General features: G+C 42.3%; 1 protein-coding gene across 1 annotated transcript; it reads right to left on the bottom strand.

The window, feature by feature from the left end:
- Positions 1–15,946: 15,946 nt before the first annotated feature.
- On the bottom strand, positions 15,947–26,406 carry hs2st1b (heparan sulfate 2-O-sulfotransferase 1b). The gene is made up of 7 exons (XM_083647543.1): positions 26,280–26,406; positions 24,115–24,338; positions 21,716–21,801; positions 21,036–21,174; positions 20,710–20,807; positions 19,949–20,106; positions 15,947–18,808 (listed from the first exon to the last, which is right to left on the bottom strand). The coding sequence occupies exons 1-7, from the start codon at positions 26,401–26,403 to the stop codon at positions 18,582–18,584; spliced, it is 1,056 nt and encodes a 351-aa protein (XP_083503669.1). The 5' UTR covers positions 26,404–26,406; the 3' UTR covers positions 15,947–18,581.
- Positions 26,407–27,427: the final 1,021 nt, after the last annotated feature.

Below are 27,427 nucleotides of genomic sequence, written 5' to 3'. Positions count from 1 at the left end.
ATTTCACCTTGGATCCTTTTACACCATTTTACACAAATAAGCTCTATCTGGTTACAATGAGGAAACCCAAGACATGTTAATAGCAGATAAAGCAAGTCAATAAGTCACTTTGATCGACACCAAAGGTCCTCACTTGAACTAAGCAACTCAATACAATAATAAGCAAATCAAAGCACTTTATACTTTCCATGTGCCAGTTACCAAAGCACTGGGCTTGATATCATGTGTAGAATAATCTTATTGAGGTCTGTACTACTGTACTGTATCTAATATATTTGTCTGTAAATGCTATGGTTAGATGAGGCACACTACTATGGTTCAGCCATATTTTAGCATTTTGTTGATAAAACACATTATTTACCCCTGCAGCATCTCACATGAATGCGTGTCTTTTCTCTCTCTCTCTCTCTCTCTCTCTCTCTCTCTCTCTCTCTCTCTCTCTCTCTCTCTCTCTCTCTCTCTCTCTCTCTCTCTGAGTAATAATGATACACGTCTGGGTAATCTGAGAGATGATTGACCTCTTCAGACACTCACACAATCCTTAGAGCAGATTTTCTTGACTCTGAAATAATTAGGGAAGGCGACGTGAGGATGACAAAAGACAACAGGAAAATGAAATAGGCCCTCTCTCCGGCCCTCAGGGTCTTTGCTGGGATTCTAATTAAGCCCATCCAGAAAGCGAGGAGGTGGATTGAGGCAGTTTCTCATCAGGGTCCCTCCATCCATGAGCCTCTTTTGTCAGGAACACACAGCCAATTACAAAGCTCAACAATAGAGTGGGGAAGTCATATACCCTCCACAAAGACACGAGACTATGGAGAGTTTGAAATATCTATCAGCACCGAGTGACTTTGCAAAAACACTCTTTACCCTCGTGGAAAATTAAATCAAATATGGCTTCTTTTTGTTTTGGTGTGGCCCAGTTTGGTGGACATGGCACTTTAAGGGCAAGCTTGGGGGTTCAATTCCCTGTTGGATACGTGCCAAAGTCAGACTAGTCATGTGTCTCCAAGTGAACACTACAGATCCAGCAGTAAACAGTCTCCCAAACAAGCGAGAGCGTTCCTCTAATTAAAAAGAAATCTATTTCAGTGTCAAATTAATCTGAACAGCCCCCCCCACCCCAAAACACACACACTCTATATCAAGACAAAGTCAAAGATAACCTCACACTTGTTTATCATCTTTGCATATTGGTCTTGGCAAATAATATGTGAGTGGCTGTCTAATCTCCAAGCTTGCCAGACCTTAGATTATGGAGCTATCTTTCATTTTATTCATTGTGCACTGAGGGTAATTACCCAGAGATAAGTGTTCCCTCTCCCAGGCCCAGTCAGAGCTTTCCCAAAGCAATCTCCTCAGACACGGGTCTCGTCCCCGGCTATTTGGCCGACACAGAGTGGGAAGTGGGCAGTGGAGGACATTGGCTGAGTTTTGTGGTTGCCTGCGTTCGGATGAGGCCTCCTGACAGTCACGGCCAGGTGGCCCAATCTTTCAATCAGACACCCTATTTACCATTGCAAAGCTCTACTGCCCTGCCTCATTTACAGCCGCTTAGGTTGCTGGTGATGAAAAGCAGATACGGCGTGCATTCACCGTTCCACCGCTGCTTTCCTCAGATGGAGCGAAAGCATCCTCCAGGGGCCTTCGACCATTATTTGTTCTTTGGTCACATCAAAATGCGTTGAGATTTGTAGGCACATGAGGCAAAGACACGCCAAAGTGCAATTAGTTACTGACAGATCATTTGATTTGTTTGATGGTTTCTGATCACGATATGTGATGCGAGATTGGTGTTTCCAATCCAAATTGGTCAATGGAGGAAAAATATACTCCTTGTGTTTTGAATTTGTAAGGAGCATAAGATGTGTGAGTTGAGTGATCACGTCAGTCATAGAGAAATGCTGGTGCAAGGAAACAATGAGCCTTCCTCCACACAGCTGAATGGACAGGCTTGCATAGATTTCAGGGAAGGTGTGAAGTGGCCTATCACAAAAAACAATGTGTACTTTACGAGGCAAAGAACTAAAAAGGACAAAAAGCGCACCATACACCAGATAATGGCATATCAAACTGCTCCAAAAGGTAACTGCCATTCAATTCCTGATAATGCATCACTTAAGCATTTATGCAAATCACTTACCGGTAGTATGAATTCCTCTCAACTTTCGAAGCAAATAGGTCCGACACTGTTCTGAGGCAAGCGTCCTTGTGAATTCTGGATACTTCAAGCCATGTGTGTACTGTTTACCATTTCTGCTTCTTTTTTCTCTCAATCTTAGGTAACCCTTCCATAATTGCGTAACAGACATGAGGAGACCTTATGTCTACCAGGATAATAGTCTCACAAAATGACTTCTAGTCTGAGAGTCTTCATGGACTTCTAGCCTGAGAGTCTTCATGGATTAAAGGACTTCTAGCCTGAGAGTCTTTATGGACTTCTAGTCTGAGAGACTTTATGGACTTTTAGTCTGACAGTCTTCATGGACTTCTAGTCTGAGAGTCTTCATGGACTTCTAGTCTGAGAGTCTTCATGGACTTCTAGTCTGAGAGTCTTTATGGACTTCTAGTCTGAGAGTCTTTATGGACTTCTAGTCTGACAGTCTTCATGGACTTCTAGTCTGAGAGTCTTCATGGACTTCCAGTCTGAGAATCTTCAGGGATTATAGGACTTCTAGTCAGAAAGTCTTCATGGACTTCTAGTCAGAGAGTCTTCATGGGCTTCTAGTCTGAGATCTTCATGGACTTCTAGTCTGAGTCTTCATGGACTTCTAGTCTGAGAGTCTTCATGGACTTCTAGTCTGAGAGTCTTCATGGACTTCTAGTCTGAGAGTCTTCATGGATTATAGGACTTCTATTCAGAGAGTCTTCATGGACTTCTAGTCTGAGAGTCTTCATGGATTGCATTGAGGCTGTTGATTGTAGAAAATGGAGCTCTTACACCCCAAATAGAGCCATCCCATATCAGCCCACTCCCCTCCCCATAGCTTACTGTATGATTCACTGTGGCCATGGCTTTATGTAATATCACATTTTCACATGGGCATGTCTCCCCCCCTGATTTAAAATCTTTGTTTTGCATTTGCATATTATTTTGTGGGACAGTATATTCTGCTGTAGGTAGGTAGGCTACATGCTGTAATGTAATTTCCCTTATACTTCTCATTTCTACATTCTACATGTGAAAGTGTTGGTGGGTATGGCTATAGCCCCATTTGCTTTATTCTTGTTCATATTCTATCTTTTTTATATGTGCTGCAGTAATGGCCCAATTTCCCATGTGGATCATAAAATATTGATCCTATCTTATCTCTACACCCTGGGTTGTGTAGAGGTGAGATTTGTGTCAGCAGACAAATGATGTCTAATTATCTGTTGTGACTCACTCATTGACAAATCATTGATCTTTCTGCAGATTGTTGCTAGCAGCACAAACACCAGCAGCATGTTAGTACTAGCATTCCTCATTCAAACCAATGGGGCACTGCCAGCCACAACTGCTTGGCTTGTAACCCCCTTCCTCATCATACTCTATATGGATGTGCAGGAAGAAAATGGAAACAGGTGGATTGGAAATTAAATGGCGTGTGTTGCAAGAACTTCGGAAAAGCAGAAAGAAGACCATCTTGGCCCCATTGGAAATGTGGATTCAGACGATGTGCAATATGTGACGATAAAGAGTAGAGCTGACAGTAAGTGCCATTATAAGAATACAAGAAACAGAAGATCTGAAAGTGAGACTAACAATTCACATGCAGAAGCGCACACCAGAGAGAACAAGTCAACATGTCCAGTTGTGACACAACTTGGGTTTATCTTAGGCCGTCTTACTGTTTGCTACATGGTTTGCATGCAAAAGACCTGATGATAATTTTTTTTGCTAAACTTAACCACTGCCCTTCTGTCCACCAATGCCACCTTGAGCATGGGCATTTAAACAACTGCTAAAATAATCATTGTGGGCATCAGTGAGTCTCTGCTGAGTAAGTGAGAGCTGAGTAAATAACACATATGGGAGCCTTCTGGAGCAAGTTCCCTAAGCTAACATCCAAAAGGTTTACAATTCAAAGCCTTCTGGAGCAAGTTCCCTAAGCTAACATCCAAAAGGTTTACAATTCAAAGTGTGCCTCTGTGAGAGCCACTCACATTATTATATATCCTACAGGCCCACAAGTGGCTGGGCTGGGCTGGATTGGTCTCTCCAAGTTGTCCCTATAAAGTGTGTCCTTGAGCACCTCTTCAAAAAGTAGTGAAAACTAGCTTGGCACTATTTAGATTGTGAGTGTCTTGGCAAATAATGTGACAAGTCTAAGTTTTCTTCAGTGCCACTTAAGGATACAGACAACACATCTAATCTTTTAACAACACTAACATTAAGGCTTTTAGAGTGGGAAGATGTTATGTAGTTATAAATGTGTTATAAAAGTTATTTAGAGCCTTGGTCAAATGACTTGGATGACTATTTTTATACTTGGATGACTATTTTTATAGATTAGGGTATGTGAAAATAAAGTGTTCTTGAATAGTTGTATGAGTCAATCTCCATTATAAATTGTTCATATTGGGTGAGAATACTTAAACTGACATTGCCAGATGGGGGCGGTATTGTTTGTTTTCACAAACCAAACCATTGGCGGGGATTTTAGATCTTGCAAGAGAATCCAGCTTGCTTGCAAGGTTAGAGAATACTTGATGAGTTTGTAATGTTTGGGAAGTTTGTGATTGTCTGGATTGCATAATGGTGCATACTATTATTACTTATTATTTAATTGTAATAATAATAATTATATGTATTTACATAGAGGAGAGACAGTTGGAGGACGGAAATCTATAGAGTCACCAAGGGTCGCAAGCGACTTGATGGAACATGAAGAAGAATTATTATTACTATTACACTATGCATGCGCTATTTGATTAGGGTTTTAGTTGGAATTTGGAGTATTTTTCTTTTCAACTCTACGGGTTTAATGATAAATATGTAATCTAATGTAATTATGTTGATAGTCCATTAAGCACAATTTCACAATGTGTGAACAAATTCACAATGAACAAACCATTACAACATGTCAATTGCCACATTTATTTGACGTCACTTGCATTGGTTTATTTAGTTTAATTAGCCTGATACATGACACTTTGTTGAATAAATATATATTTATTATTATATATTTATTTAGTTGAATCAGGCTTTTGATATAGGCTACATTCCTTAATGATATTTACTTTAGAGATATCCGAGCATTGCCTAGTGACGTGCTTGCATGATTGTTTGAAACAAAGGCTTGACCATAGCTTAGTAGTGAAGGCTTTGGCTCTACCTTGCAGTGGCTCTACCTTGCAGTGGCTCTACCTTGCAGTGGCTCTGCCCGTAGCGTGCGTCCTCTGCGCTGAACCACGCCGCCTCTCAGTGTCGGATCATGATTGTGTTTGGTTTGTTCCCCAACGCACTGGAGGCCCCCTCGATAAGGCCCAGACACACACATAAACACATAAACATCTACTGGGTTCAGTTAAATCAAAACAGTCAATATCGGCAGTTCATGGTTTTGGCCAACAATGTCTCTTCAAAGTCCAACATTTAACGTTAATGCACATTCCACAGTGACAAACATTTCCTCAACGCACTTACACGGATGGCGCTTGCTCGGCTTGTGCGGTAAGGGCCGCCCTGAGGCGCCCTCTCCGCCAGGTCAACCAATCAACAGCCCAAACTCCTCTGACAGGCATGAATCCTTAGCCAATCACTCAAAATGGTGGCTATAGATTGACAGCCAAATTAACCAATGACTGCTCCTGAATTGACGTGATGGATCTGACAGATCCTAACAGCGGTTTCTAATTAGCAGTTAACTAACCAATGAGTGCTTATGACTGACATTTAATATTCTGACCAATGACAGCTCCACAAAAGTATCACTCAACACTTGGAGCTCTCCATCACCATGGCTCAGTAAAAGGGCTGGTGTGGTTGTTGTGGATATCCTCACCATAAATGGGAGCTCGGGCTCTGTGTGTCTGTCCCACCGGGCTCTGTGTGTCTGTCCCACCGGGCTCTGTGTGTCTGTCAGCTGCAGGTCCAGCTTGGCGAGCTGCAGGACGGGCGAGGCCACAAAGCGGCTGAGCCTAGGAATCGAGCGAGCTACGTGCGCTCGATTCCTAGTATATCATAATTTATTATGTCCACATGTTCTCTATTTGCCATATCTATTTATATCTGTTTATGCAGCTCAAGTGCATGCTAAATATATATATATATTGCAAACACAAAATGCCGTTGTATACACAAGTATATTCTTCAGTACAACAATATACATTCCCTACAGGGCGGCCGCCATCCCCAGGCTCCCTAGAACAGGCAATACTAGCACAAGCACTTCAACCATACACAGTTCAACAAGGACCTATGAAAAGCCTACATTCTCTTAGCAACACATGTAGATGCTTGCCTTCTGGAAAGCATAAAAGCAGTAGTTGTCCCCAAATGTGGACTTTAAAGCAGAGTTGAAATGTGTAAATGACTAAACGCCCTCTAGACTGGTCCTTTGATTTCCTCTGGGCTTTTGGTTCTGATGATCCCGCCCAAAATGTTTGCTGTGTCTGACAGGAACTCATGGGCACCCAGAACAAACCTGGGCGGGGCTACTGCCACGGAGACAGTAGTGGTTGTTTTACCTTTATTTATCAAGGGAATGGTTTTGCTAAGCATGCATGTTCTTTTTCAGAGCCACTTTGCTTTATACTGATTACAGTCCATACTTCACAGCTGGGAGCTGCCCGGGCGCAGCCGGCTAGTTTGGGCCTCTGAGCAGCATCACTGGAGCAATCGGGGGTAAAGTGGTAGTTGTCGTTGGAGGGGAGAACATTACTCATTCTTTTTCCCCACCTACATTTTCCCAGCTGGTCTGGGGATTCTAATGAACGACCTTCCAGGTACAAACCCCGCTTCTCTAACCTGTAGGCTACTGCTGCCCTGGTAGTACTGATCGTCTGCAAATTCTATTTATACACCAAGGTGATGGTACAGGTACACTTACAAAAGATAGGGGGTTTTAACATGTTTTGTGGAAACAAGGCCATTGATAAGTGAAGACTTATATTTGCGCTCTGTCTTCTCTGCTGATTCCCTGCTGCCCAACCTGTTTCTGAATAGTACAATCTGAGACTTGTTCTGTATCAGTATCGTGTGAATCATCTTTCAGTTTGCTACGAGTCAAGATCAAGTCAAAAGGATCAGTGTATTCGAGGTGTGGTGGTGTATCTTAAGGATCAGTGTATTCTAGGTGTGGTGGTGTATCTTTTGCCTGTCAGGTATCATTTCTTGAAGAACAAATGCAGATTTGTGAATGACTTATTTCAGTGCTGCTGTGTCCTCCTCGCTTAGCCCTCTTGCCAAAAAAAAGAAAAAAGCGGCCCGTCTCCCAGACAAGAGAGTAACGGCACCAAACCATTTCCTGGTGTCACATGCTTCAACTCCGCGAGGCTGAAACAATTCTTTCTTTCATCATAACGAAATATGAGCTGCCAGATAATCTCGTAAATATGTGTTGTATTTCTGTTTCTGCACTCATGCCGCTTGGGGAGAGAGGCGGCCTTTGTTTTGGGCTTCCTGGCTCACAGGAAGTGATTGCAGCCAGTGGGACAGTGAGGGACACTCATCTCTTGGGAAGGGGAATGCTGGAAGACGTATCCCTTTTTGATCACGGCCTGCTGACGGATCGCCCGGAGAAAGGCAAATGGGGATCATACCAGGGCCCGATGACAAGAGGGCAATTTTGATGTCCCTTTTCTCTCATTGCGGCGCTTCCCTTTCAAGCCCAAATCTGCCTGAGCAGCCTGGGAAAATGGCCTTTTACCCACCTTGCCACACAGTTGACAGGACACCTAAGAGCACGCTGGGATTTGAACGGGGGCCGAGAACAAACCGTTTCTTAAAACTTAAAGGCTATATGTTTCCTTGGCGGCTTGATGCCAGTCGCAGTGAAAAGGCTTCTGATTGCTTTGTAGATATATTTTTCTCCTTGTTACACGAGATAAAGCTTTCATCAAGATGAGAGCGGTCCTTTTGGCCACGGTCATGAAGCAAATTTTCTTGTTTGTCTTTATCAATGGCTTTGATTAATGCTGTATTTGTTCACAATTGGACAAAGCCTTCCGAGGCAGCGGGCAGAGAGAGAGACAGAGCACACATCCTGATAACGATTCCACTGAACAGCGCTGAAATAAAAGCTGTCTGCGAGCATAACAAGGGCACTGGTTGTTTCATCCCGGATTGTTTAATTCAAAAAATGTTGATCCATGTGCGAAACATTATATCCAAGCATCATCAAGCTCCATATTCAATGTAACTATAACCTCAAAGGCCACATGTTCGCCATGTTTATAATGCATTAGTGGAACAAACTCGACACTGTACTCTCTTTACACATCCCACCTGGCCATGTATTAGTTGCAGATGTGGCCCTCTAATTCATAATGAACTAATAATGGTTTTGTTAGTGTAAGATTGTTTTCCTTCTCTGCCTCGCACACACATACTTTCGACTAATCTGTATCGGAGGTGTGGCGAGCGGTCAGGAGGACATATTGCACCCTGCATGAAGCAGACACTTTGGAATGTGTTGTTGTAAGACAGCAGCCGGTTTTATTCTGTCTTTTTTAATGCATTGTGCTTGTAAGATTTGTCTTTAAGGAAATTACCTTATTGGATCTGCCAAGTCAGTAAGGACGTATTGTAAAGAAAAGATAAAAAAAATCCAAGCATGAACTCTGCTCACTAGAACATGATGGAGGACTTTTCATGCACGCATGCACACACACACACACACACACGTGCGCGCGCGCACACACACACACATGCACACGTGCACGTGCACACACACACACACACACACAGAAATTATTTTATAGCTCATTTCTGTTTACATGTGCATAGTTTGAACTATAAGCATGAAAACGGTATAATTGCAGAGCTTTGTAAGGGTTCTCCAACATCCCACGAGGCTCAGCTTTGGCACAAACAGGTAGGCTACAGCAGCTTGTTTTATTGTGGGTGTCTGACCATATTTGCAGCAAATGAAAGCAGATGGCATTTGATGCCACATTGATATAAAGGAGAGTTCAAGGACTAGAGGCATGGAAGGCAAAGTAAAACAAAAGACAACACTTCTGTTCTAATGGAGATCTGAATTCATCACTTAGCAGCACCAGCCAGCTTTCATGTCAAAGAGACAACTAGATTGCAGTGCTGATATAATGGACAGAGAGGGCTGTGTCTACGCTGTTCAAAACATGCTCTGAAGCTTTCAGCTATGTTAATATGGAGTCTTGGGTGCATTAATGAACATACATATCACCTTTAGAGTCTTATTAGAGGACTATTGATATGTTGTTGTTTTTTTATCTCAAAAGATATCCAAAATGAATGCGTTATTAATGCATTCTTAGAATAGAATGGAATAGAATGCTTACACTTGTGTAATGGCATGCTTATACATAATGAATGAATGCATCACAAGTGTCCACTCAAAGTTTAACATTACCAGTATATCATAGATAGCGTATTCAGAATTCAGTCAGCTGGACAATATTCAACAGAAGTAACATCTCCTGCAAGAAGACACACACAATTTAGCACACCTGATAAATTCATGTCAATTTCCAGGCAGGGTCAGCTACCAAAATGGAAATCCCTCCTATGCTGCAAAATGTTCAGATCAGCATATAACTCCTCTCTCTCTCTCTCAAAAAATAAAAAAATAAAAAAAATCTGCTTGTGATTTTGAAATACGACAGAGGTTGCCAAATACTCTTCTGGCCATAATGTATTATGTATTGAGCAGCTTATTCTTGTGTGATTTATTTGTATGGATTTGGCCAATCGCCACTACTCAAATCATGCTCTAAAGAGAAAGAGGGGAACGGAGACATTTGGGGGCAAAAGGTCTGACCATGGATCATATTTTGAATTTATATGCCTCTAGATAGAATGGCTTCTAGTGTTGGAATTTCAGTATGACAAAAGGCGGGCCAAACGCTATATAATATGAGAGTAATCCAGAGGACATATTTTTATTCTACAAACCTTAATCTGCAGAATTCTCAAAGTAAAGCCACTCTGAGACACCAAATACTTTAATAAGTAAGTTAGCTTTGTGAATAGTGCAAATGAAACACTGACTTCATAACTGACTTCCTCTCCATGTCCCAAGGGCAAACGGCACACAGAGCAACTTGCGGTTGAAGAGCGCAGCGCTAGTCACAGAAGCAGAGCCTGACACTCGGAGTTTTGTAAATCACATCTACAGTAAGAGTTCAACGTTAGCGCCAGGTCCTCAGGCCAGACGACACTCAGAGTTTTGTAAATCACATCTACAGTCAAAAAGTTCAACGTTAGCGCCAGGTCCTGCAGGCCAGAACCTCGCAACTCTTCTTTTGCAGCATACACTGCATACACTTGACTTCAGGCAAAGCCTACAGCTGTTTACATAGAACAGACAAACTTTCACAAAGAGAGACTATTGTGGAGTACGTCATCCAGCGTTCACTTTACAAAGCATTGGAATGTTTTTTGATTTGTTTTTTTGATTTACAGTAGAGGTTGCTATAGGGCCCGTTCTTACTGTAACTACACCTCGCCAGCCATTAACATGCAAAGAGTAGGAAAGAACAAAGCCATAGAAATAACACATGTAGCCTATATTGTATGAAGTTAGTGATAAGACTTCCTACTTCCCTCGTGCATTTCACCTCACCACTTGTGAGTGTGACTGGTGAGGAAGAACTGAGAGAGGCTGTCCTGTGCGCCCTCTCCAACATGTGTGTGTAGAAGTGTCTCATTAGGGAATTTTGCCCCTGTGAAAGATCTCTCAATAAAGAAAACAAGGATGAGAAAGAAAGCGAAAGAGGGAGAGAAAGCAAGAGGAAATCCAGAGGAAAGGAGGACTGGGGGACATTGTAATTAGTTGCACCTGTTTCCTTTAAGCCAGCTCCAGTTTCCCTCTACAAACGCATGCAGATTACCCATCAAAGCCCCGAGTCGCCGCCTCTCCTCAATGGATTCTTTGTTGCCAGTTGTCAGGGAGGCGGCCCACGAAACTATGTAACACAAGCAGGCCACATTGCTCTGGAACTTACAGTACATGCAAGCCTCCCCTGGCCGCAGAAAGAATAATAGGCAGAGTTTGTAGACAGGGAGTCTGCATCACCCCGGTCTCCATCCCAGACACTGGTGGCACTTTTTTGGATGTGACCACAACAGTTGCAGCATCTGTCAACAGACTAAAATAGGCCTGCTATTAGGGAATGCCATCGAAACAGGCTCAACCTCCGCGTGGCTTCCCTCCCATGAAGGCCTGATGCAAACTCCTATCTTACACAGTCTAATGAGGCTGATCCCCAGGGACACACGCATACATGCAACGATGATATGCATATGTATGTCACCAGAGAATTCACAACATGACGCACTGTGTATATAATAAGAATAATAAGCAAGGGCAAAGTCACCTGTGGACTCACTGAGCTTCCATTTTATTGTCAAAAAAACATTCACCCAAATACCAAAAAAACTAAAACAAAACTTTTTTGGAAACAAAAAACACAAAATCATCTTCTGAAACATTAATGGACATTTGTTGAAATTAAATTAAATTCCATTTGGTTATGCCCCCCCCCCATGAAGGGAAAGTGTATAAATGTCTGCTCTTCTCCTCTCATCTCTCTTGCCCCATTGCTGCTCTCACACTCACACAGTGCATATCCCTTCCTTGTGCACAGAGATTTTTTTTTTTACTTCCAAAACTTTGAGTAGGTCTATTCCAGCTAATATGGATATAAAAAAGGGAAATAAAAAAAACTAACTAAAACTAATGATTTATTTTAATTGAATTGCAAAAATATGACTGAATACATATTCAATGTTTTATTCAAAGGACTGAGACCAAAACAATGTCTTCTAGATTGTTGCTAATATTAGCACTGCAATTACATGAACTGGTTGTTTTCTGCAAGGTGAAGCCAGGGGCAGTACATTGCAGAGAATAGGATGTTCTCATCTAGTGTATATGAATGTACATTATCAAAGACCTCAAAGTCATTCATTGAGCTCCTGGCTGATAGCCTCGTTCATAATCAATAACATGCATTGGCCTGTTGTTTGTGTTTGTTGATGATGTGGATTCTGAAATGTTCCAATGACACACTATTCAACCATTTCATCCGCTCATACTGTATAGTCGCCACATAGACACACTATTCAACCATTTCATCCGCTCATACTGTATAGTCTCCACATAGTGGAAATCATTGAGAGCTGTTAATGCTCCTGACATCTTTGTCACATTGTTCATAATCCCAGACTGGTCCTCTGCAAAACTATGATGAGCCAGGCATTCACTGGTGCATACAGTAGCAATGCCACTGCATTGCTACTGCAGTTGTTTGGGTCTAAGCGGGTCTAGCGTTCGTTTAAAGAAATTGTCCTTGATTAGGTTATTATAAAGACCGTTTAGCAACTCAATAAGAGAAATGGGGGTTTTTCTTGCAGAGAATAAGTGCAGGGAGGAGTGACAGTGGTGTGGCGGTACAGTGGTATATTCTTTGTCATTGAAGTGGACTCAAGATAGGTTCACATGCTCACCTCATGGAATGTATCTGACAATGAACACTATGGCGGAGGCAGGGGGTAAAGGGGGAGAGACAGTTCTGCATTCAGGCGCTAATTAGAAAAATTAGATCTATGAAAGGCAGCGAGTGATCTAGGCCTTCAACCTACGTCTGTGTACCGCTGTAGCCGCACAAAGACGAGGCAACAATGAGCGCCGAGGAGGGGGGGATAAATAATTTAATCCATTATCTACTCTGCAAAGCTCATCAGCACTGCTACACAATGGCCACGATTGAATTGCTGATTGCATTTCTCTCCTACCCTCCAGGAGAAAATGCCCATGCTCCACTATGTGCACTCAGCCTGCCAGCAGAACCCAGAGCAAGAGAGACAGACAGAGGGAGAGAGAGAGAGAGCAGTGTAGAGTGTCTTCCACCAAGGTCAAACTACAATACAGCAATCTAATTAAGAGTATCAGAGAGTTTCCTGTTCGGGGGTCAACCTTCTTGTTGTGCTCACAGGCTTGCGTTGTCCATTAGGGTTTGAGCCATGATTCTCTCCGTTTTCTTTTTAAGTTTATCTCCCCTTCCATGTTCTTTTTTAATTTCCAAGACAGTGTATCAAAAAAGCCGGGTGGCATTGTTCGTGCAGGCAATCGGCAAATCTGCATGTGTGGATTACTGCTCATTAAGTGTTTTCTGTGACTGGTGATTTGTAGTTTGTAACTGTGCCTCTCTCCCCATCGCCAAATATCAATGAATAGCAGGCTACTAGGCAACCAAGCATTAATGGATGAGTCTGGCAGTGCTTGCTGATGGCTTCCATCGTTTCTTTGCCCTATCAATTGCACTCCATCATCTGCGGCAGGCTTAAGTGTAGTAAGAATGTCAGGAACACTTGGTTTTCTTGGCCCAGTGCCTCTGACATGCTGGCTTAATTTGACCTTCCTCTTCAGTGCAGTGCATCTACATAAAACACAGAGAAAAGTAGTACACATGACGCTCCCCTTTGGCCAACCGCTTTAAGGTCCTGCCCACAGTCCCAGTGAGGGGCAGTCAAGCTGCCTCTGCTCTGCTCTGTTTGTTTTATGGAGCAGTAGTGAAATCACTCAGAGGTCAGCTAGCTTCAGAAACGGTGCTGGGTCTATTATGGTCCATTGAAAAAGGGCCCCGAAAAGAATCCAGAGGGCCATTTCTAGAAGTGCAGCCAACTTTCATTGACAAAATGAGGTCATTATTTTGTGAGCAATTTCAGCAATAACAGGATCACATTGCTCTGGATGGTTATGATGGAGTCGTACTTAATGTTGGGGTTACTGAAAATGTGGTGGTGCAGCAATATGCACATCATTAAAAAAAGCCCAAAATGTCCCCTTTCACAACAGCTGCAATATGGGCCCTCCATTTATATACCCAGCATTAATTTGAGTGGTGTCATTATGCAAGTGCAGCACAAATCGTCCAAGACCAAGTGAAACTATTTATAGCGATCACACGGCCTGAGAGCCAAGTGTGCCTAATGCTGTAATCTGTATTCTTAATGGTAATGCACTATTAGTTTGTTCCATTTGGCTTTGCACAGGTGCATTAGAGGCTTGGTGAGCAGTTTCGCTCCAAGCACACATGGAGGCATTCAGCAGGGCCAGGGCGCCCTCTAGTGGGACACGGTATGCAACAGTGGCACAGAGAACCCAAAGACAAAACGCAACTGCTACATTTCAAACGCAAGCTTGATCCAAGATTGAGATATAAGAAAGTTAGTTTTGCTAAATGATAAGACATAAACACTCTGCAAAATAAATTGAATCAATTTCTCGTATTGTGGCAGGAAGAACTGGGGAATCCTATAATAATCAAAAAGCGGCACAAAACAAAAATGTCAGTCAGAACCGTGACAAAAAAACTGCCAAATAAAGCAGGATACACTTTTGAAATATTCTGTTCCTAATTAACCTTCAAGCTCATCAGCCACAATCAATACAGAGTGTAGGCTTTTTTAATTGAGAAGAAGTAATTATCAGACTGTATTCATCTCGTTAATGAAACAATGTTCCAATATGCCTGCAGCAAAACTGTTAATTGAGTTCTACTTTGTGAGACGGGCAGGCTCTCCTTGTGTAGATGGCCACAATGCGTCAGATGGGTTGGGGCCTTTGTGCTGTCTCTGTGTAGACACAGGAACAGGCTGTGGACTGCTGGAGCGTGCTCGGCTTCTCCCTGCTGACACACTCCTCCCTCCTGTCTACTCAGCCATCAGAGAGACAGGAGCTGGTAATAATGCTGACTTCAGCAGATCAGATCATCCCAGTCTGTTATTTCACGCGTTCAGTGGTTAAGTACTCCCTGTTGAGTAAGATATAGCGAGGCAATTATTCTGTAATTATGGAGTCAGAAGGAGAGGAATGGATTCAAGTGTCTGTTACTGGGCTCATGCAAATTATGAACTCAAAAGGTTTCTCAACCAATAGTACGTAACAGATTTCTGCTGCGCACGCAACAGCGGGGAATCCTCTTTGGGCTTCAGACAAGCTTGACTGTCCTCATACTTGAGTAGGCTCTCTACCCAACATTTAACTTTAAAATCTGTCAGTAAAACACTGTCCAGCCCTGAGATAACCAAGGAGCCCACTTTCACTGGGGGAACAAAGGCTGCCAACATTTCAATATTGGACTGCAAAATTGTAAAATTCAAGGCGCTAAATACATTTTGACTTGGTGGTGACACCACTGAAAACCAAAAACAATCTAATGGGGGGATGGGGGGGGAGTAACAAGCTGCGACCACATATGCAAATTTCCAGAATGCAGGATGACGGGGGCAGCCCACCCATACTCTGCCACTCTGCATTTCAAAATTGCCCCCCCCCCCTTTAACCAAATTGCATGAACACAAACACACAAACACACACACACACGACCTCCATGCCACATTTCAGCCTCCTAAGGAGAAAACTGTGGCCGCCAAAGGTTGGTGAGCCTTTTGTGGACCAACCAACCGACCATCCAAGCGAGCGATCTATAGAGCTGCTGGTCGCAGCTAAAAATCAACAAGGCTGGTGAAATCTGTCTTGTGGTGATAAGTAAAACATTATTGTTGCCACATCCTGCTTGTTGGTCGAGGCACAAATACACAAATCAAATGGACTCAACAATTGTTGGTACTGGACAAAAAGCCAAAAATAATTATATAGATGAGCCATGTCACTTTCAGTTAAGTATTTATATTCAGACTGTTCAAGTGATTAATATGAAAACATCATCAGAAAACAAACAGGACCCGCAGTTTAAAATAATTAGCCTGGTAAAACCATCCTGTTATCAGGATGTTGTTTTTTAACCAGGCTACAAAAGAATGCACAAATAAAACAAATCTCAAACAGTAACATGAAGGTGCAATCACTTGAAATTGGATATAGAAAATGTCTTAAACGTTTCCTGTATGTTGTGATAAAGGCACTATCATCTTCCATCACCCCGTCTCTCTCAGTTGTGACCAAGAGCAGAACAAAGTCCAAACTCTGCTAAAGTGTCATGTCTGGTAAACCCTGCTTTCAAACATTCCATTTGTTTTTGCTCCCTAAACTAGTACAACATAATCCTGCTGCAACTGACTTTCTCTCACAGGATCAAAACAGTATGTAGTATGTATGTAGACAGCCTATCTGTCAGCTATATCAAAGGTGCCTGCGGAGACATGCACATCTCTATTTTTGTGTGATAAAATACTGACACGATGCATTAGATGTAAATTGAGAAGATCTCAGTGAGATATAAAATGACTATTTTACAAGTCACGCACCAAAGGATGCACTGGTCCATTTTCTTTACTACCATTTGGTCCAAAAACATAATATATTTACTGCATGTAAATACAGCAGCTTTGATGTATTTTTTTTATACATTTGGTCTTCTCTTCTGTAGCTTGTAAACAATTATTGCTGCACCTAAAATGTACACAGTGCAGAAAACAATAATACAACACGGTACACTTTACCATAAGGGTCACTAAATTAAGGGTTAGTTAATTAATAGTTATTGATGTGTCTAGTAATCACTTACTAAAGGTGTTCATGTTAAAGGGATACACCAACATTTTGGGAGATTTGCCTATTTGCCATATTCCCGACTAGAATGTAGCCCTGTGCATGCATGCATTAAAGTGTGTTTCACCCCTCCTGCTAGTGAGCTTAGCAGCTGAATGGCAATAAACGGTACAGCAGCCTACCCCCGTTCAGTCATGAAAAATATACATTCAAACAGCACCAGAAACACTCACATGTACATGTTGTGACCAGTGGCCAACCCCCCTTTCCTCTGATGACACGGAAATGAAGTGAAAAGCTGTAGTTCCTCCAATGGCCACTTGGGGATCGGGGACAGTAGGCATTCCCCCATGTTTAATGCCCGGCTTTGTAACAGGATTAAACATCTTTCCAGTCGGGGGCAAAACACGGTTTTGGTCTATATACTGTAGCTAATTTCACCTTTTCACCTTAACTGTAGGGGGCGTCATTTTTTATATAACTCACCCGTTTGGAGTAAAATAGATGATAGAAAAGGGGGTGATTGACAGATCGCCTGTCCAGTGATGGCGCAGCTTGCCAATCACGGACCAAGAGCAGGCGGAGCTGCGGCGGTCATTTTCTAAGTAAATACATACCAGGAATTACTGATGACTGCACACAGCGCATGCGCCTCAGGCAAATGCGGAAGTAGTCTCTCCCCAGACTCAAACATTACGTTGAATCACTGCGCTCTGCATACTACAGCATGCAGTAACGTAGTGTACCAGCGTAAGAACTCTCATGGGTCTGGCGTTGAGACTAACGCGGAAGTAACTTTGGTTACGCCATGTTAGTTCTGGCTATGGATTTACTTTGTTTCCCGTAACTTTGGATTATTATTCCATTGTGTGGTGAGTACACGAGTTACAACATATATTACAACATACATAAGAGTGTTTCTGGTGCTGTTGGAATGTGTATTTTTGGTGGCTGAATGGGGTAGGCAGCTGTACCATTTACTGCCATTGTAGTGCTAAGCTCACTAGCAGGAGGGGCGCGCAGGGAAGAGAAAGGCATCTACATTCTAGTTTTACTATTGAGAATATGGCAAATAGGCAAATCTCCCAAAATGTTGGCGTATCCCTTTAGCTAGGTATTGATTTATGCATTAATAGTTTAGAATTAGTGGTTAGGGTTAGAGTTAATAAACATTAACTAAGGATTAGTTAATGCTTATTAAGCATTAACTAACTGATAATTTAGTGCCCCTTATTGTGTTACCGACAACACTGACCATTTCTCCACCAGCAGAGCTTTTTTCCCTTTTAAACGTAACGGGGAACAGACATGGGTAAACGCGTTTAAATATGGTTTTAAACTATTTGAACTGGTTGAGGTTTGCCCACCTGCAAATCAAACACATTATTTGTGAGACAGGATAAATTAAAGGCTGCTTGTGTTTTGGTTTTAAGATGTATTCAACTACTATTTCAGCCTGGTCTGAGAGAGAATTCCTTCTCACGCAGGCCAGATTGGCAGTTGATCCTTGAAGTGTTCCTAGCAGCTGCACCAGCAATAAAATATCAAGATTGTAGACTCATTTCCTGTAGAAATTCCAAATGGTCTTATGCAATTTCTTTGTTGTAAAAATGCATTATCATGTCACTGTGTCTTCATAATAAACTATTTAGTGTTGAATCCAAAAGGCAACAGTGCAATTTTTCAGTACAGATCATTGTCCGGCCCGAAATGAGGCTTTTCTGCACCATAACAGCATTGTTCATCTTAGAATCCCAGCTAAAGCTGAAGTACAGGAGCAATGGACCAAGCAGAACTTTCTCCAAAATTACGGTTCCTTGGTATCCTTTCCCGCTCATGTTTCTCTCCTCTTCCCAGTGTATACGACTTCCAATGGAGATCTTCCAAGGTCCCTGTGCAGCTGGGGCCACGTCAGCGCCTGCTCTGGCTCGGCCTCTAGTTGACTTTGGGGTAGATTTTCTCATAGAAGAAGCTCTGGGCCAGGACGTAAAGTTCTCCATCCTTCTCCCTGACAGCATGGGCACGTACAAACTGAAACTGTTCCAGTGCAAACTCATAAAACTCATTTTCAATTTTCCAGATGTCGGCCTTCTGCAGCTTGGCTATAGTGTCTTTGGTGGGGGGCTTCTTTTCAGTGGTCTTCCGCAGGTGGGACTTCTTCCCTGGAAAAACACAAGACAGCACATTGTTGTCTGAACAGCAGGCAGGATTGGGAAGACTAGCCAGTTAGCAGTGAAGTCTAATAGGCATTAGGCATCATTTTATTAAGAGCAGACAGTATTAGGGAAAAGTGCGTTTAGATCAGGAGACATACCGTAAAACTTCAAATAAACGCTGAGTCCCAAATAGACACTGGTCCCTTATAGACGCCAGGTCTGGCTACATGTTTTAAATGCCGGTCCCAAATAGACGCCGGGTAGTTTTTCATGACGGTATGTTTTTGTGTTGCGCTCAGACTGAATTCACAGTCACTTACGGTAATGACGTGTGTGTTTTTGGCAGAAGTCAGTCAGTCTGGTTTGGCAAGATGAGAGATTGTACTTTCTCGACGTCAGACAGTTTTACGCTTTGTTTATACGAAAACCGACATGTTTCAAGTATGCATACCGCATTGTTTGATGCTACGGAGTGTACGGACGGAGTCAACGTGATCTTTGCAGAGCAAGAATTCTGTGCAAAAATAATTGAACACTGGACCCAAATAGACGCTGGTCCCTTACGCCGGGTCTGATTTTTTTCCCGTTAAATAAACGCCCGGGCGTTTATTTGAAGTTTTACGGTATATACGTATTTAAAATACAAACTTTGCAAACCGGAGTCAAAATTCCTTGTATGTGTACATCCTTGGCCAATAAAGCTGATTCTGATAAATATTGAGAAAATATTTATATGAATTCACTCACAAAGTAAAAATATGCTAATACTTTTGCACTGTGACCTTTTGGATCTTGTATTTTGTTTTACTTTGTAATACTTTTTTTCTTATTCTTTTTATTTCTCTATGCTCTTTTCTTTGTATCCATTTGATATAAAGTACTTTGAATTGCCTCTGTGTATGAAATGTGCTATACTAATAAACATGCCTTGCTTTGCCAGCCTAATGAGTATCAGTCTAGGCAACACAGCACAGTTTGGCAGGTTGTTGGTGATTGCGTTGTATCAAAGTGCAAAATCAAGAATGGCACAAAAACAAAAGAAGCTCAGTTACATAATGGTTGAACGTGATGGTGATTTCTGGAGTAGCATGGTGAGGTTTGTAGGAGGACTGGGTTGTGCTGGTTGGTAATGTAATGTAATGGTACCTGTTCGGTAGAGATCTGTAGCGCCCTTGAAGAAGCGTGGAAGTGCGGCCTCCAGGATCATGACAAAGTCCTCCAGCTCCTCAGTTACTCCAACCAACAGGTATTCATTCACCAGGTTATATTTGGCCTGCTCCAGAGCCCATCTACTACCCGCATTCCTTAATAATAAACAGAATTTAACAGAATACATTTTGGGAGATTCGCCTATTTGCTATATTCTCCATAGTGTGTTCTCTTCTCTGTGTGTGCAGTAAAAAAGTAATTAGGCGCCCTCTTTTTTTTAACCTTTATTTATACAGGGGGAGTCTCACTGAGAGCAATGCTCTCTTTTTCAGGAGCGCCCTGTTCACATTCATACACACACATTCATACCTGGAAGCTGACTAGTACAATGACAGTCTGATCTGCTGGCCACTGACCAGCTCCACTGGAGCAGTTGGGGTTAAGAGCCTTGCTCAAGGGCACCTCAGTGGTGGTAATGAGGGGGTGGCAAGCTAATTACAAATGACTGGTAGTCTGCAGTACCGGGCTAGCCTACCCTTGTTAACTCAACAAAAACACATTCCAACAGCCCCAAAATGCTTTCATGTACATGATGCTCTTTTTGAGACCCCTTTGACGAGAATTGATCATTTTATTTATTTATTTTATTGGGTGATAAGAAAATATATCTCCCGTCAACTACTTTCTGGGAGTAGTTGATGACTACTACAATGCAGTAGTTGTGAATTCCCTCGTGGGAGCAGGTGCAGCAAACTCACCAGCACTCTGAATGGTGGCCACAGAAGAAGGGGATCTGAAGCCAGAGTTTCTCAGGGGCGCAGTCAGAACCCCCTGATGACACACACTCATCAAAGGTCTAAAAGACAAACAAATGCCTAGTAACACATCATACATCGCTCTAAGCTAAGAGGTGAACAGACAATTAAGCAGACAAAACTTCTGAGGGTTTAAAAGTAATTAAAGATTACATCATTATATATATATATATATATATATATATATATATATATATATATATATATATATATATATATATATATATATATATATATATATTAAAAAAAGACAAGCACAGAATAAAGACCTTTTTGTCGCCTTGCTTCCTTCGTCGAAGGCCTGGCCTGTAGTCATCTCCAAAACGCAAGAAGTAGTAGTACGACACCAGGCGCTCTATAGGGTCCCGCACCACATTTATGTACATTGGCTTTCCCTTCACCCCATATCTAAACAAAGAAAAGGAAATTGCACTTGAATTTGTAATGGTGGCTATTTGCTATGGAAACAAGGCACACAAAGATGATGGCCTCATGATTTGACATCACTGTCCATTCCAAAGGTCAACACCTGCTTGATGACTTTCGCTGCATTTAACAAAGACAGTGTTGCGTTACACTGGGGGCCGGCCTGGCAGGACCGCATGAAATCAGAACAGGAGGCAGCCATCTTTATGCACCTAGTCCACTGAGTGTTTATTGTGCTAGCTAGAGAATCAGTTTTTCCATCAGCAACAGGGAAGCATCTGGGAAGAATGAGACTGCAAGTGAACAGGACATCTCTCACAGAAGAAGGAAGAACACATACACCATTAGGATAATTACCTCTGATCAGGAAATGATCATGTCAGTGGAGATAAGGACAACAATGCTATTAATCAACACTAAGGCACACATTAGCAATCAATACAACAGCTCCTCTATCTGATTTGCTGACTGTTTGTAACTAATCTGGATATTAATGGCATTACAAGAAAGTGAAGGGCCTTACTTTGAGAAGTCCAGATAAGCGACATGTCCATGGTAGAAGGCGGGCTTCATCTCTCTCCAGGAGGTGACGTTCCTGACAAAGCGCACCTGTAGCCAAAGATAATGGAAACTAATTATGGAGCAGCAGGGAAAGTCTCTCCAGTCAATGGAAAAAAACACAGAAGAGAACATTGAAGGGACAGAGAAGTAAAAATGGCTTTTTGCTGGGAACGGATACACTTGTAGTTCTGCTCAGAAGATGTACGAGATGACATTACTGACTGCCTGCTATTAATTCACCATTTAAGCCTATTTGTGCGTATGCTACAATGCATTACAAAACATCAGTTGTGGTCAGTTGCAAATCTCTGGACATTGATTACCTCCGCCACAGACTTGGGAGGGCCAAGGCCTGGCCAATAGTTGGCTGGAGGTTATTTGTCTGTCAGCAGGACATCACAAAAAGTTATGAGCGGACTTGCACGAAACTTGACAGAAAAGCAGGTCAACTTATAAGTGAATAACTGTCCACACCCAATGGCCAAAGGGGGTGTGGAAATGGCCGTGGCCAATCCCAAAAAGGCACTTAGCATCCACATGGACTCACGTAACACCACAAACTTTGTAGAGAAGCAGGTCATGGGCCAACTAAGAACCAGAGCCGTGTATATAGAAGAGTCGCTTCATCTCCATTCACTCCAATGGACAATTTTTTTACTCTCAAGAGTTCCAGGAAGTAAGGTTCTGGATTAAGCAGCACTGTCGAGTTGCAGCAAAATGGACAGTTTGTGTTGTACTTTGAAAGTGTGTGTTTTTTTTTAATCAAATTGTAAATTATCAGCTTTATTTTAGCATTCAAAAGTAGCGCGAGACCCCTTCCTGGTTGTTCATTGGCTAATGAGTCACGCATTTTGGTCCTCCGCTGATGCCACTCTCTCTCTAAATTGCTCTGCTAAGAACCAATGAACTTTCTACGCCCACTGGCCAAAAGGAGGCGTGGCAATAGGGGTAGCCAATCACAAAAAGGAGCCTAAGTTCCAAACGGATTCAGGTAACACCATGCCATGGTGGAGGTATGCACTCTACTGAGTGCCCTCTAGTTTATCCATGTATTCAACTTGTGTCAAAACACTAAGTCAGACTCCAAAGTTATTGCATCTCAAGTGTACAGGACAACATTCACAGGACTTCTAGTTAGAATAAGTTGCTGTGTTGTAATACTTTATGAAATGAAACTAGGAGACAGGTTGCAACAACTGAATGTTGACTTGCCTCACATACATGTGACTGGAAATACAAATTACAGAACCAATTTCACCCCACATGACCCTAATACTTTTGACGCTGAATAATATAGTGTTTTATACCAAAGCAGACCTCCTTTTGACAAGCATTCTACGCTTCCAGAGAGAAAAATATGATGGTACTCATACTCATACACATTCGCCAATTTGGGCTTAGGTAGACAATATAGTTGGATACAAATGTGGATTTTTCCTGTAGTGAAATGAGTTCAGCTTTGGTGTTCCAGGCTGCGGACTAATTCTCCCCCCTTGTCCAACTGCTCTATCATCTGCAAAGGAAACAGACTGTTTCCAAGATGGAGGGGGCAGCCTGTTGTGAGATGGCAGACAGGATATTACCTTGGCACTAGCAGCCAAAAATAACACCAGCATAGCTACGGGGCATTTACACTATGTGTCCTCCTAAGCTTCACTGACAGGAATACAAATGCACCCAGTATAACAGTTCAGCAATGTGTGCCAATGCCATGCATATTATTATCTGTGGCTTTAAAAAGATGCACAGGGAGTGGGCAATGAGCTACTAAGTCCAAACTCAACTGAAATTATTCTGCTTTGGTTTCCAAAATCCCCACCAAAGGTGCTGTTCCTTGTAGTCTGAAATCATTTCCATTAGTTTACCCAAAGACAAGAATGAGCTGCCAAACATTTCTCCAACACACAGATTGATTACATAGTTTTTCCACAGTGCTAAGCTAACTCACACATTAACATATAAGGGTTGTTAGAGCAACATGTGGAAAAAGCCGATGCCCTTCAGAAGGCTAGAGAATGAGAGGTCAAGGTGAGGGACTGCTCTTGCAAGTGTTGCATTGTATAGTTTTAAGTTAAAGGAACACTCCGCCAATTTTCAACCAGCTTTGTATCATTACAAAATCAGTAGTATATCAGAAAACTGTAAACAGTTTTGGAGGCATTCATTTAGTTTGACAGTTATTGAGAATTGATTTGAGTGATGTTGTGGACCAGTGATGTCATTCATGCACAAATGACATCACTGGTCCACAACTTAACTCAAATCAACTCTCAATAACTGTCAAACTAAATGAATGTGTTATACTGTAAATCTCCAGTTTGCACCACTGCATGTAAATATCATGATGGGACATGATCTCACCTGGTCTTGTAAAGAGAGGACCGGGTTGTTTTTGGTGGTATTAATGTGCAGGACATGGAAGTGATTCTTCCCACACAGGTCATAGGCAATGTTTGTGAAGGAGGTGCTGGCTGTCTTAGGCACCCTGTTGTAGATTATGACCGTATCGTCTTCTTCAGCCACTGGTGAGAACTCACTGTGACGCTGCTCTACCTCGGCCACCTCATGTCTGGCAATGGTGCGCTCTGCAAAGGGAGATAACATGACTTAGCAAAACTTGAAGTGGACATATAACATCATGAAAAAAGTGTGAATATTACTCGTGAGTGAGTCAATTCAGCAACTCTGTATGACCCAGTATGACTTGGCTGTTAATAGTGTTGTATACACTGCAGCACCTTAATGGGCCAGTAGGAGGAGGTGCAATACTACCTATTCATAGTATTCCGATGTTACAAGCCTTTTTCCTACCAATATGGCGCTACAATACACACAGCTCATTGGCTGTAAGTGTCACTTGATTGTAATCACCTGTTAATTGATCACAATCACCTTGTTTTCCTACCAAAATGGCCGTGGTGATGTAACAGAATACTATCAATAGTACAAAACTTGTTTTGTGGGTGATATTTCAAGGGGGACAACTGACAATAGTGGCACATACATTCCATCCAGATTAGTTATAGATGCCAAATGTAGCAAATGTAATTTAGGCCTAGGTACCAGTGTTGGGCAGTAGCTTGCTACAAGTAGTGAAGCTACATAGCTTAACTACATTTCTCAGTAGCTTGGTGGTAGCTTCACTACTTTTGAACCAAGTAGCTTTTTCAGTAGCTAAGCTATTTATAGACCCAAGTAGCTTGTAGCTTCCCGCAAAAGCTACAAGCTACTCGTCAGAGAAAATCCATGAGCAAAGCACGCAGTGGAGATTTCTGCTGCGGTTTGGATTAAACAGGAGACATTGCATATGTCAAGTGTGCCTGTGTAGCCAATAAAGCACTTCCAGTTCCATTATGACGGACAACAAGACAGTGTTGTTGTTTCATCCTTGCTTTTTAGCATCCTTGCCTCTCTTGCAGCAAGACCCGGCACTACTCTGCCTCTGACTGGGTTGGGTTTAGGCAATGAAGACTGACGATTGGTTAAGGGTAGGGCAAAATATGTCATGTGCTGGCGAAGTCACATCAGCAACGAACTTTGAAAGATGGCAGAGCCAGAGGGAGCCACTGGCAGTGATGAAGAAGACTTTCAGGTTTTATTGTCTGTTTTTGAATATTGTGCCAGTGAGAGTTTCAGTGTGTTTTATAATATAATAAACAATCAAAATTATATTCTTTTACCTGCCTATTTGTTTGGTTGAAAGTTGTTCCACATGAAGTTAATTCAATGTGAGAAAAAAGTAGCTTTGATGTAGCAAGCTGCTTTTGCCATGTTGCTCGTAGCTTAGCTTGCTACATTTCTCTGGGGGTAGCTTCAATGTAGTTTAGCTATATTTAATTGAGAGTAACTGATAGCTTAGCTTACTACATTTTCCAAGTAGCTTGCCCATCACTGCTAGGTACATACATTCCAATGATGAACAATTAATTCTACAAGCATGAGTAGCCCTACAGTAATGTACCCTTTTCTTTTGCTCATTCAATAGTTATTTTAGAGGTGGGTGTGGAAGGAGAAAACAGAGGATGCAGGGTTTAATGTCTGCTGGTGAAAAAGACCCATTATGTTACTTATGATTGGAATTCATAGTGGCAAATTATTACCCTTTTTGCTGGGGACCCACTGGAACCCCCTCAAGGACCCCTAGGGGTCCCCAGAGTGACCCCACTTTGTAAACCACTGGTGGCAAAATTATGACTCAGCAGACGAGCATTAATGCTCTATTATACACAATCGAATCTGTCAGACTCATAATGTCGACAAAATGCTGAACATGACTACTTAATAGACATAATGGTGAAAAGCAATGCTAGTATCTGTAGAATGTCACAGAACCAGGGAAGCTGGACTGGTTAAACAACCACTAAACAGATCGGGTGTCCTATAACTTGTCAACGTGCTCAGGTCAGGCAGGCACGCAGAGAAGAGAAGCATGCAATGATGTGGTGGTGACAACTTCTGCATCAACTTCAACGTACCGGTAATTAATTTGTTGCTAGTTAAGTAAGTTATCTCTATTTTCCTCTTACCTAGTTTGGCTCTTGACTCCTCCAATTTCTGGATTTGATTCTCAATAAAGAGCATCGCCACTCCAAATGCCAAAACAGCCAAAAGCTGAAACTTGGGCGGCATGATAATCCTTAAAAGCCCCATCAAACAACCAAACAGTAGTCTCTGGTCCACTGCTGGCTAGCAAGCGAAGTTAGCTCACGTTAACCGTGGCTAGCTAGCTAACTTAATGCTGTTAGCTAAGCAGATTCACAATTTTGATCGAGTTTGCAAATGTAACTAAAACTCGTTGGCTATTTAAACCTGCTAGTTTCCCACCAAGCTCAACATCGGACAGGGTAAACTTAGGTTAGCGCTTAGCTAGCGAGTGTTTACAAAACAGTGTTTCATGTTGCTTCCTGCTAACTAACATGAGTTGATGCTGACGTTATCTTTAAAACTCAAGACATCAATCTGCATTTTTATTCGGGCTTGTTTTGTATATCAGACACGCCGCCTACAGTCCATTAAAGTCCCATCCATTAAAACGCTAATCGAGCCTGGCAGTCCCATGGGCAGTCCCAACGAGACAAATATGTACGGTGGCCAGGAGCGTCCAGTAGCAGCGTAGCGTCTGTGAGTGTGAGCGGAGGTGTGTGACCCATAAACGATTCAGTCGTTTTGAAATAATCTTGTTGATGTGAGATCCGGAAATGACTCCTTTAAAGAGCACAAGCTATACAATCTCAGATCGTCCCTTGCTCACCATAATGCACTTTCGTTCATTTGTGCACTGATATGGAGCATTATAAACGTATTGCATTTACAATAGGCTACTTTGTTGAGGTTATATAGCCCCACATGCATGGCCAGGGGCGGACTGGGATCATAATTCAGGCCGGGCATTAGATACCAAGCAGGCCAGGCCGATACGGGCCGACGCGCGTGCCGGCGTCCGAAGGGCGCCGGCGAAAAATTTGGGGCGTTTGAAGCTCAATTTGGGCCGTTTGAAGCCCAATTTGGGCCGTTTGAAGCCAGATTTGGGTCGTTTAAAGCCAGATTTGGGCTGTTTGAAACCCGATTTGGGTCGTTTGAAGCCAGATTTGGGCTGTTTGAAGCCCGATTTGGGCCGTTTGAAGCCCAATTTGGGCCGTTTGAAGCCCAATTTGGGCCAAGTCCAATTTTACAA

The sequence above is a fragment of the Poromitra crassiceps genome (genome assembly GCF_964638095.1).
Source record: "Poromitra crassiceps genome assembly, chromosome: 12".
Taxonomy (NCBI): Eukaryota; Metazoa; Chordata; class Actinopteri; order Beryciformes; family Melamphaidae; genus Poromitra; species Poromitra crassiceps.
This window is presented reverse-complemented; position numbering and strand designations above follow the sequence as displayed.

Coding starts and splice junctions, on each gene's coding strand:
- hs2st1b (XM_083647543.1), bottom strand. CDS start 26,403: ATGGGGCTTTTAAGGATTATCATGCCGCCCAAGTTTCAGCTTTTGGCT. Junction 21,175..21,715: donor GCTTATCTGGACTTCTCAAA/GTAAGGCCCTTC, acceptor TTCTTTGTTTAG/ATATGGGGTGAAGGGAAAGC. Junction 18,809..19,948: donor TACAGATCTCTACCGAACAG/GTACCATTACAT, acceptor GTGTTTTTCCAG/GGAAGAAGTCCCACCTGCGG.